The sequence below is a fragment of the Sciurus carolinensis genome, chromosome 11, assembly GCF_902686445.1.
Source record: "Sciurus carolinensis chromosome 11, mSciCar1.2, whole genome shotgun sequence".
Classification (NCBI taxonomy): Eukaryota; Metazoa; Chordata; class Mammalia; order Rodentia; family Sciuridae; genus Sciurus; species Sciurus carolinensis.
In genome coordinates, this window is record NC_062223.1 from 32,652,468 (window position 1) to 32,664,598 (window position 12,131).

At 36.7% G+C, this 12,131-nt stretch overlaps 1 protein-coding gene across 2 annotated transcripts in view; it reads left to right on the plus strand.

The window, feature by feature from the left end:
- Ckap5 (cytoskeleton associated protein 5) overlaps nucleotides 1–12,131 on the plus strand; it is a 100,179-nt gene that overhangs the window by 55,604 nt on the left and 32,444 nt on the right. For both annotated transcript variants that reach the window (XM_047518676.1, XM_047518677.1), the window contains exons 14-22: nucleotides 884–997; nucleotides 1,175–1,285; nucleotides 2,143–2,235; nucleotides 5,922–6,107; nucleotides 7,104–7,198; nucleotides 10,086–10,143; nucleotides 10,231–10,356; nucleotides 11,297–11,436; nucleotides 11,858–12,032. In XM_047518676.1, the coding sequence (XP_047374632.1) occupies nucleotides 884–997; nucleotides 1,175–1,285; nucleotides 2,143–2,235; nucleotides 5,922–6,107; nucleotides 7,104–7,198; nucleotides 10,086–10,143; nucleotides 10,231–10,356; nucleotides 11,297–11,436; nucleotides 11,858–12,032 (1,098 nt within the window). The remainder of the gene's footprint in view (nucleotides 1–883; nucleotides 998–1,174; nucleotides 1,286–2,142; nucleotides 2,236–5,921; nucleotides 6,108–7,103; nucleotides 7,199–10,085; nucleotides 10,144–10,230; nucleotides 10,357–11,296; nucleotides 11,437–11,857; nucleotides 12,033–12,131) is intronic.

A 12,131-nucleotide genomic window follows, 5' to 3' on the forward strand; every position in this document is an offset into this window, starting at 1 on the left:
CAATGGATATGTTGACATGATTAAATATGTGTGTGTGTCTGTGTGTGTGTGTATAGAGAGATCGATATAGATCTCTATACATATACACACATATACATAGAGAGATGTACAAATAGCAGTCACAAAGCATCATGCTTAATGATGGTGAAATTCTGGAGCTATTCCTGTTGAAGTGAGAAGAAATATTTGTTAGTACCTTTTTTATGTAATAGTGACTTACTATTAACTAAGAGGTATTAATAAGAGGAAGTGAGAGGCAAAACTGTCCTTTTTATAGCTTGTATGATCATATACTTAAAAGTCAAGCAAGTTACCTAGAAAAACTACTAAAATAATATTAAGATTCTATAAGAAGTTCATCTTCAATATAAGTAGAACAATAAGGTTTCCCGTGACAACCCCTTTGTTCTTTTGCAAATTACATAGATCTATTATGAGAAATAATATGTTCTCCTGATTTTAGGGCACCTTGGGATTAAGTACTGTATAAATGTTTTTAGAAACTGTCCTGTAGGAAAGAATGTAAAGGCATTTAAAGACATCAGATGTCATTCTCAAATTAATCTATAAATACAGTACAATTCCAGTCCATCATTTTCATTACTCATTTTGAATTTCATTACTCATTTCAATTTTGAATTTCATTACTCATTTTGAATTAGAGGTTCTTAATATGCAGTTGCAGATTATCCCTCCATCCCCATGAATGGTCTTCAGAAGGGAGTCTGTATGCTTGTGAAATTGAATTAAATTCTTTGAGATGAAAAGCATTTATTTTGGGTAATTTTCATTTTAATCAAATTGTCAAGGGGTTTTATGAGCCAAAAAGTTTATAAGCTACTGTTCTAAATCAAATGGTTTAATTTTTTAAAATTGCTTTTAGACTGGGGGACCACCTAAGAAGGGGAAACCATCTGCACCAGGAGGTGCAGGGAACACTGGAACCAAGAACAAGAAGGCACTGGAGACCAAAGAAATTGTGGAGCCTGAACTCTCGGTCAGTATTATGCACTGTGCCTCACAGTTGGGAAGGTTGAGACATATTGAAGGTTCTCAGATAGTTTAACATATCTATGGCAGTGTTCTCTAAGTATTTTGTTTGGGGTATTTTTACATTCTTGCCACCTGTTTCCTTCAGCAGTTCCTAATTTTGACATATTTTTGTATCTTACAGATGGAAATATGTGAAGAAAAAGCTTCAGCTGTCCTTCCCCCTACATGTATACAGCTACTAGACAGCAGTAACTGGAAGGAAAGGCTAGCTTGTATGGAAGAGTTCCAGAAGGTAGATACATAGGGATAAGTATAGTGTGAAAGAAAATTAGATAATGGGGAAACAGTGAAATTGATAAATGAAGGATTAGTCTTAATTACTGTATTTTATAACCAACAAATGTTTCACAATGTCAACTAATGAGATGGGATTTTGTTGTTATTTATAACTGTTTATCTTTTAGTATCTTCATTCAATAACTTATAAGCAAACAGATCTCTCCACTTAAGCCATTTCTCATCCATTTCTGTATTTACCCACTGTGTTATCATTTCTTGGTGGTATAGACATTACCTGTTGGTAGGAAAAACTATCAAAAACCTGTGTTTAAAAAGTGCATTGTGGCTCATTTTGGCATGTACTGTGATTCTCATGAGGAGAGAGATGTAGAAAAACTGAAAGAGCAGTGGGACTTGAGGCAGGAACCTTCCAGTTCCGCCATCTGCCACTTGTGGTATTTAGACCTAAATTTGTATGTCTTTGAAATTTAATACTTAACTACTTCTATCCTATTACACTATATTTTTAGGAAAATTAAGTGAGAAAATACATATGAGCAATTTCTGCCACACGTTAGGCAAATATGAAAACTGTTACTATTGCTTTCCTTGGAGCAAATTATTTTGGAATTCAAAAAATGTGAAATTAAGTGGTTTCAATGATATAAATATAATGACCATGTACCATGCTCTTATTATTTCCCATTAAAAAGCATTATAACAGAAGTTAAGTAAGCTCCCTCCATAACCCTCTTCTATTCCCCTTCCTCCTTCAGAGGTAACCAAGGACTTGATTTTGGTATTTAACTTTCCTTTGGAACTAATATTTAACTCTTTAAACTCTCACTGTCTTATTTTATTTATTTCAAGGCTGTTGAACTAATGGATCGTACTGAAATGCCATGCCAGGCATTAGTGAGGATGCTGGCCAAGAAACCTGGATGGAAAGAAACAAATTTTCAGGTATTTTTTAGTTGTAGATTAATGTCTTTTATTAAAATAATTTCTATTACCTGATCCTATGGAGATGAAACTTATATAAATGGCAGTTTGTATATAACACTGTGTTCCCCTTAGCCTTCCTATGTTACTTCATCTCAGCCGCACCAGCCATCGCCACAAAGGTTAAATATATTCTGAAAGATTCTCATCCTACCATCTTTCCCTCATACTGCCACTTTTAAAATTCTTCTTTATATAGCATCTGGATAGGTGACAGGAGGACACCTGATTTAAACCAAACCCTCCTGGTTAAATCCATAAGGGATAATTTTATGTATATATATCTAATAACTTTATTGAAACTTTAAAACTCACTGTTTTGATAGATTGATTGATTTTGGTACTGGGGATTGAACCCAAGGACACTACTACTGAGCTACATCCCCAAGCCTTCCTAATGTTTTTAGGAAGTTCTCACTCAGTTGCTCAGGGCCTCACTAATTGCTGTGGCTGACCTCAAACTTATGATCCTCCTGCCTCAGCCTCCCAAGTTCCTGAGATTACAGGTGTGGGCCACCACACCTGGATAAAACTCACTATTTTAAGGTATACAATACAGTAGGGTTGTTTTTGTTTTTAAGTACTAGGAATTGAACCCATGGGGTGCTTTCCCACTGAGTTACATCCCTAACACTGTTTAAAATTTTTTAATTTTTTTTTTTAATTCTTATTTTGAGACAGAGTCTCACCAAGTTGCTTAGGGCCTCACTAAGTTGCTGAGACCAGCTTCAAACTTATGCTCTCCCTGCCTTAGCCTCCTGAGTCACTGGGATTATAGGCATGCACCACTATACTCAGATCAATGCAGTTGTTTTTAGTATATTCACAGAGTTCTGCAACTCTACTTTTAGAATCTTTTCATCACCACCAAAAGAAACCTTGTACTCAATGGCAGTCACTTTCTAATGCTCCCCAACCATCAACCCTTAGCAACTCTTAATCTGTTTTTGATCTCTCTGGATTTACCTCTCCTGAATATTTCATATAAATGTAATCATACAGTGTATGGCCTTTTGTCTGACTTTCACTTAGCATAATGTCTTCAAAGTTCATCCATATTGTAGCATGCACTAGTTCTTGTTTTTTTTTCTTATTATCAAATAGCATTCCATTGTATAGATTTACTCTTTTTATTTTCCCATTCATTTGTACATTTACATTCAGATTTTTATGTCAACACAAGTTTTTAATTCTGTTGGGTATATACCTAGAAATAGAATTGCAGGGATCATATGATAACTCTAACTTTTTTGGGGTGTGAGGGCAGGTACCAGGGATTGAACTTGGGCACTCAACCACTGAGCCACATCCCCAGCCCTTTTTTGTATTTTATTTAGAAACAGGGTCTCACTGAGTTGATTGGTGCCTTGCTGTTGCTGAGGCTGTCTTTGAACTCTTGATCCTCCTGTCTTAGCCTCCCAAGCCACTGGGATTACAGGCAGGCACCACCGCATCTGGCTCTCTTTAACTTTTTGAGGAACTGAAAAACAGTTTTCCAAAGTGATTGTATTATTTTTACTTTTACTGCAGCCATATGTGAGAGTTCTGTTTTCTATACATTAGCACCAATAATGGTTATTTTTTTTTCTTTCTTTCTTTTTTTATTGTAGTCATCCTAGAGAGTATGAAGTATATAATCTTGCTATAATTTTGATTGCAGCCTCCAGAGTCTCTGCTCAATTAGCTTAGTGGTATCTAGTGATTTGACAAATTTCCTTAAGTGCCAATTATTATCTTCTACCTTTTACCAAGGGTGTGTGTGTAGTGTGTGTGTGTGTGTGTGTTGGGATATGCCTTCAGTGCTCCAGGACTTTTGAAACTTCATCTTAGCCTTCTCTTCTTGCTTATGCAGGACCTAAGGCCAGAAGTAAGAGGTTAGGACCCTTTCATGTCATTCCTGGACCCACACACAGCCTTAAATATGCGTAGCATCATCTAGATTCTTAGGAATGTTTAAGAGTTTTTAAAGTCCCCTCTAGACATCTTGTTCCCTAAATCTTACTTTTAAGATTTTGAGCAAGGTCCCTTGCCTCAACTGGTATTGCAGCCTCAGGCAGCTCCAATGTTAGATATTGAACAGTTGTTACTAATTGTTTTCAGCAAACTCCCTGGGAATAGGCCCTTTTCCCACTGAACTAGATAGTCAAGTCAAATAACAGGTCCTTCAAAATGGGGCTTTTTTTTTTTTAATTAAAATTTTTTTTTTTTATTTTTACAGACTGCATTTTGATTCATTGTATACAAATGGGGTACAACTTTTCATTTCTATGGTTGTACACAATGTAGATTCATACCATTCATGTAATCATACATATACATAGGGTAACTATTGTCTGTTTCATTCTACTATCTTTTCCATCTCCTCCCACCCCATTTTCCTCTACACCATCCAAAGTTCCTTCATTCTTCTCTCCCCACTCCCACCACCCGGCCTCGTCATATAGTGTCATCCACTTATCAGAGAAAACATTTGGCCTTTGGTGTTTTGGGCTTGGCTTATTTCACTTAGCATGATATTTTCAAACTTCATCCGTTTACTAGCAAATGCCGTAATTTTATTCTTCTCTATGGCCAAGTAATATTCCATTGTGTAAATATACCACAGTTTCTTTATCCATTCATCAATCGAAGGGCATCTCGGTTGGCTCCACAATCTAGCTATTGTGAATTGAGCTGCTATGAACATTGATGTGGCTGCATCACTGTAGTATGCTGATTTTAAGTCCTTTGGGTAAAAACCAAGGAGTGGGATAGCTGGGTCAAATGGTGGGTCCATTCCAAGTTTCCTGAGGAATTTCCATACTGCTTTCCAGAATGGCTACATCTAGTCATTTTGGTGGGGACTTTTAAAGGATCTCCAACCTGGTCTTGCCTCCCTGTCGTGACTGTACAATTTTAGGTTTTTACAGTTAGCATGGTTATAAGACTATAGTTTTGAAGACTGCTAAGGATCTGGGAAGAAAAGTATATGATGGAGTTATTAAATCTCCAAAAAGCTCACTTTTCTTCCCAAGATTTTGGGACCTTTTAAGAGTGCTTATTATCTAAATAGTTGATGGAATTTCTATCAGTTTCAAAAAGGAAAGGTTAAAATATTCAGATAGCACAAAGGGAATTATTTATGGAAAAGGGGTCTTAAGTCCTATACATTGTCATCATGCTGATTCCTTCCATTTGTCCAGTCAAAGATATCAAGTTCCCTAAAACTCCCAAGTTCTGTGTTGTGTGTGAACTTGTGAGGGTTGTAGGTTTTTTGTCAGCAACTCTAATCATAACTCTAAGCTGTATAGTTAGTGTGGTTCTTTATTATGTATCTTAGAATGTGCATTCAGATCAATGCAAAAATCATAGGAGGAGGAGAATATAAAAATTAGATTTTCAGTTCATAAACTTTCCAATTTTGAAACATTGAGTAGTTTGAATTCTGTTTGTTTTTTGTTTGTTTGTTTTGGTTTTTTCCCCCATTCCCTGTCAACTGCTTTAATAGATGACGGTTAAAGAATAAAAGTTATTTTGATTATTTAAAATTCTGATTTTAGTTTGATTGTATTCTCAACTGCCCTTAACTACTTTAAACCATCAGGCTGCTATTTAAGTAAATAAATGTCTTTGACTTATTCATAACTATGATATTTATCGTTGTTCAGGTGATGCAGATGAAGCTTCACATAGTTGCTTTGATTGCACAGAAGGGAAATTTTTCCAAAACTTCAGCTCAGGTTGTATTAGATGGCCTCGTAGACAAGATTGGAGATGTAAAATGTGGAAACAATGCAAAGGAAGCTATGACAGCAATAGCTGAGGCTTGTATGTTACCATGGACTGCTGAACAGGTTGGTAGTAACACAAAACCATCTTTCCCCAAGTTAATCTTTTTTTTTTGGTACAAGAGAGATTGGACCCAGGTCGCTCATCCACACTGAGCCACATCCCTAGCCCTTTTTATTTTTTATTTTGAAACGATCTCTCTAAGTTGTTTAGGGTCTCACTAAATTGCTCAGGCTATCTTTGAACTTGTAATTCTTCTGCCTCAGCCTCCCAAGCCACTGGGATTACAAGCATGCACCATGATGCCTGCCTCCCCAAGTTTATTTATTTTTTTTAAATATCTATTTAGTTGTTGATGGACCTCTATTTTATTCATTTTTTTAGATGCGGGACTGAGAATCAAACCCAGTGCCTCACACGTGCGAGGCAAGTGCTCCACCACTGAGCCCCACCTCAGCCCCTCCCCAAGTTAATTTTTATCTTAAGTAAAACCATTTTTAATACTATGTTATTTTTACTTTTACAAATATATTGCTGCCTGATAATGAAAACTTACCTTAGTCAAGAAGAGTCTGTAAAGGATGATAGTACATTTTTTTTTTTTTTTAAACTGGATATTGAACCCAGAGGTGCTTTACTACTGAACCACGTCCTCAGCCCTTTACTTTTTATTTTGAAACAGGGTCTCACTAAGTGCTTAGGGCCTCCTCGTTCAGTTGCTGAAGCTGGTCTCAGACTTACAATCCTCCTACCTTAGCCTCCCAAGTCATTGGGATTATAGACATGTACCAAAGCACCTGACAAGGAAGACAGTACTTTTAAAACATTATATTCCATAATGATCACTAATGAAAAGTTTTAAACAGTCCAGAATGCTTTAAATTCTACTATAACTTACCTCATTTTCTTGTATAGGTTAAATCTTTTGTTTCTAAGTTTTTCTCATAATTGTTTAGCATCAGAAAAACCGTGTTTGACCCACAGCCATCTTAAAGTCATGCTGTATTTCTATAAGAAATATGAGAAAACATAGATATGATGTTGTTTTTCCCTTGCTCCAGGTTATGTCAATGGCTTTCTCACAGAAGAATCCCAAGAATCAGTCAGAAACTCTAAATTGGCTATCTAATGCAATAAAAGAGTTTGGTTTTTCTGGGTAAGTCAGAAAGAAATAAAGTAGAAAATAATTTAATGTTTTGCCATCGCTAATTGGTGATTATATTTGTTATAGCCATCTCTGCTTATTTCTGGAGAGTAAGATCTAGGTTGTCTATATAATAGGAAACTGCCTTTTTTTTTTTCCTGGTACCAGGGGTTGAACCCAGGGGTGTTTAACCACTGAGCCACATCCCCATTTCTTTTTCTTTTTGTTGCGTAGGGCCTTACTAAGTTACTGAGGCTGTCTTTGAAATTGCCATCCTCCTGCCTCAGCCTCCCAAGTTGCTGGGATTGCAGGAATGCAACACTGCTCCCAGCAAGAAAACCACTTTTATCCTCAAGAGTCTGTATTGACTTGTGTTCTGTATTTCAATATCCATTAACAGAGTTCTCTATGTTAATTTTCCTCAAGTGTTAATAGCTGTCCCACCGAAAAGCCATTTCGAAAGATTTCTAGTCAGTGAATTTAGAAATTGCTACATGTAATCGCATTTATTTAGAGACCTACAGGGCACTTTGGTAAATTAAATACTCTCAAAAATCCCACCATGGCAGGGGTTGTTTTACTTTGTTTAACCCACTATTTCCCAAACTTACTTGTACATAGAATTCAGTTGTTTATTTCATTTAACAAAATTTTATGTAGCTTCCTTTATCCCAGGTTCTTTTTAAAACACCTTTCAAATAATAATTAATTTTATTTAAACCTTATAAAAAATCACCTATAGTATTGCGTTATGCTCAGTTTATAAATGAGGATACTGAAAACTGAAAGCTTAAGTTATCTGCCCTCGTCATAGCTAGGAAAAAGGCAAAGCCAAAGTTTAAATATAAGCATTCTGGTTTCAGGAGAATGCTATAGTTGCTATACTGTGTTGCCTTTCTTTGTGCCTTGCTACTTTTTAATAACAGACCTCTTGATATCTTATAAAACTGTGTTTTGAATTCTACTGATGGAAGAAACACTACTACTCGAGAAGTTACCATTCAATTCATTACCATTTAAGCAAAAACTGTGTTATGTTAATATTCACGGAGTTCTCCCTTAATCCAGGGTGTTATTATAATTCCTTTTCAACAATTTACCTTCCTCCCTCTCTCCCTCTCTCCCTCTCTCCCTCTCTCCCTCTCTCCCTCTCTCCCTCTCTCCCTCTCTCTCCCTCCACCCCCTGAACCCTTTTTTTGGTTTTGTTTTTTTTCTAGTAGTGGGGATAGAACCCAGGGTTGCTCTACCATGAACTATATCCCCAGCCCTTTTAATTTTTATTTTGAGGTAGGGTCTCTCTAAGTTGCTTAGGGCCTCACTAAGTTGCTGAGGCTGGCTTTGAACTTTCGATCCTTCTGCCTCTGCCTCCTGAGTCACTGGAATTACAGGTGTGCACCACCATGCCCTGCATTTATTTTTATTTATTTGTTTATTTAGATTCCAGTGATTGAACCCAGGGGCATTTAACCAGTGATCCACATCCCTGACCCTTTTTATGTTTTTATTTGGAGACAGGGTCTCACTAAGTTGCTGAGGTTAGCTTTGAATTTGTGATCCTCCTGCCCAAGCCTCAAAACTCATTGTGATTACAGGCATGTGCCACCACCATGACTGGCATTTATTTATGCTTTTTGTTGTTGTTGTTGTTGTATGTTTGTTTGTTTTTGTCTTGAGATAGGGTCTCACTAAGTTGCCAAGTCTGACCTCAAACTCGGAATCCTCCTGCTTCAGCCTCTATGAGTGCACTCTAACACAGAGCTTTATCCCCAGCCCAATTGCACAGGTTTTGGTATAATCTGTTGGCATGTCACATAAAAACCAAGTGAATATTTTCCTCTTTTTTGTATTGTTTATGAGCTCTCATTTATTCAACTACATTTTGATCATACTATTCCATTTGTTCTAGACCATTGAAATATATGATGGACAAAATTAAATTTCTGCGTTGATAAAACTTATATTTGAATAAGGGGAGACAGACAATAAACAGTAAAAATAAAAATATATTAGGAGTCATAAGAATAGTGGAATAAAAATGAAGCAGGATAAAGGGTTAGGCGTTATCAACTTGGCATACGTAATCTGGAAGAATAGCATTTCTAGACCAAGGCAACAAGTATAAAAGCCCTGTGCTTGCTGAACAAGGTGTCGCACACCTATGTTCCCAGTCACTGTGGACTGAAGCTGAAGCAAAAGGGTTGCAAGTTCCATGCCAACCTGGGCAATTTAGTAAGACCCTGTCTCAAAATTAAAAGGGCTAGGTTATGGCTTAGTGGTAGAGTGCCCTGGGTTCAATCCCAATTCTACCTGCCAAAAGTCGTCAGAACTGGGAGAGAGTACTAATTTATAGGCTATTAAGTAATCCTGTCAAGAAATTATAGTGGTTTAGATATACATTGTAGAGGTGTAAGTGTTATGACTCAGGATGTATTTCAAAAATAGAACTGAACAGGATATTAGACATACAGAGACATGCCAGAAATTACTCCAAGGACTCAAGAGTGGCCTAAGCAACTAGAAGAATAATGTGGTTCTTTACTGAGTTAGAGAGCTCTGACAGTGGGAAGAATAGGTTTTGAAGTTGGGGTATATAGATAATCAGGAGTTTCATTTTCATGTTCTAGATGTCAGATGTCTCCAAGATATAGAAATGGAAATGTTATAAAGGCAGATGGGTGAACAAATCTGGAGTTCATGGAGTTCAAGACTTCATTTAGGAGTCTTAATTAAGCATAATGGGATTAATCAAAGTATAGATAGTATTTAAAACTTACTTTAAAGTGAGTGTAGAGGTAGATGAAAACTCCACCCAAGGGATCCAATCCCAGAGTCTGTCTTTATTGAGTTTTCTAAAGGTTTCATTTGTTTGTTTTCAAATTTCAAATCTTATTTCTTACAGGTTGAATGTCAAGGCATTCATTAGCAATGTGAAGACTGCTCTTGCTGCAACAAACCCAGTAAGTATATTCTGGCACATGTAAGAGCATTATAGCCATCTTGTGGTTCTGTTCTGATTGAAAAGTTCTTTTTACTCTCTCTCACAGGCTGTGAGGACTTCTGCCATTACCCTGCTTGGCGTGATGTATCTGTATGTTGGTCCCTCTTTGCGAATGTTCTTTGAGGATGAGAAACCTGCCCTATTATCCCAGATAGATGCAGAATTTGAGAAGGTAGAGATTCCACAAATGTTACAATCCTTTGGTGAACTTGAGAATCTCATTCATTAAGGCTAAACTTTTAAACCTGTTGAATGAAGAATGTGTAGTGTTTACTTTTATGTGCATGAAGTATCCTTGGAAGAGTGCATAAGAAATTGATTTTGTAAGGAAGAGAACTGGGTAACTCTGGTGTAAGCTGAGAGATTTTTCTCTTTATATTCTTCTGTACCTTTGAAATTTCAAACATTGTGAACATACTACCTATTCAAAAAACTACATTAAATAATAACTTTTTTAAAAAATGTAAACTAAAAATAAATAGATTTTTAAAAAATTAAAAGCAGAACAAGAAAAAAATTTAAACTAAAGCAAGGCATGGTGGATACCTATAATCACAGCTACTTGGGAACTGAAGCATGAAGATTGCAAGTTCATGCTCAGCCTGGGTATCTTAGTAAGACCCTGACTCAAAATTTTTTAAAGGACTGAGCATGTTTTAGTGGTAGAGCATTTGCCTAGTATGCATGAACTTCTGGCTTCAGTTCCTAGTAATGCAAAAAAAGGGGACAATTTTGTGTTTGAGATGTCAGATTCTAATAAGTTTGTATAAAAATAACTTGTTATTTTTAGTCTATGTAAGAATTAAAAGAATTAAGATATCTACTACATGGGGCTGTGGTCATAGCTCAGTGGGAGCGTATTTGCCTAGTGTGTGAGAGACCCTGGGTTTGATCACCAGCACCACACACACACACTAATATATTTATGTTATATAGCATATACACACATATATACATATACATGTATACACAATCATTTTATGTGTGTATCTATCTACTGTAAATAAGTATTGTGACAGACAGAATGAGAAAGTTTGACATAGGCACCTTACCTAATCTGTTTGTTCTCACAGTCTTCATCAAGTTCATTAGCCTTATTAATTTGTGTGTAGATGCAAGGACAAAGTCCACCTGCTCCAACCAGAGGGATTTCCAAGCATAGCACAAGTGGTACAGAAGAAGGAGAAGATGGAGATGAACCAGAAGACGGAGGCAATGATGTTGTTGATCTTTTGCCAAGGACAGAGATCAGGTAGATTTCACTCTGAGGAATGGTTTACTTGATTCATTGCACTAAATTCTTCAGGGGTGTGTGTTTGTGACAATGGAAATTGAGTAACTAGAGGCCTCAGGCCAACTGGAATTACAGGCTTGTGTCACCGTACCTAGTTCATTATACTAAATTCTTTTTTCTCTCTCTCTTTTTTTTTTTGTGTGTTCTAGGGATTGAACCCAGGGGCACTCAACCCTTGAGACACATCCCCGGTGCTTTTTATTTTTATAGTTTTATATTTTGAGACAGGGTCCTTGCTAAGTTTCTAAGTCTGTCTTTGAACTTCTGATCCTCTTGTATCAGCCTCCCTACCCACTGGGATTACAGGTGTCCCACCACCACACCCAACTCAAATTCTTTTAGGAGCCTAGAATTAAAGGTTATATCTTCTGTTTTTCAGTGATAAAATTACTTCAGAATTGGTGTCCAAGATTGGTGACAAGAATTGGAAGATCAGGAAAGAAGGCCTAGATGAAGTGGCAGGTATTATCAATGAAGCAAAATTTATCCAGCCAAATATAGGTGAACTTCCAACAGCCTTGAAGGGTCGACTCAATGATTCAAATAAAATTTTGGTATGTAGACCTTGTGCCTTTTCTTTTCTTTTCTCTCCCATTGCAGGAGGTTCCTTATCAGTGCTTCCTTCACTAGCAGAAAATAAGCTATTGCTTTAT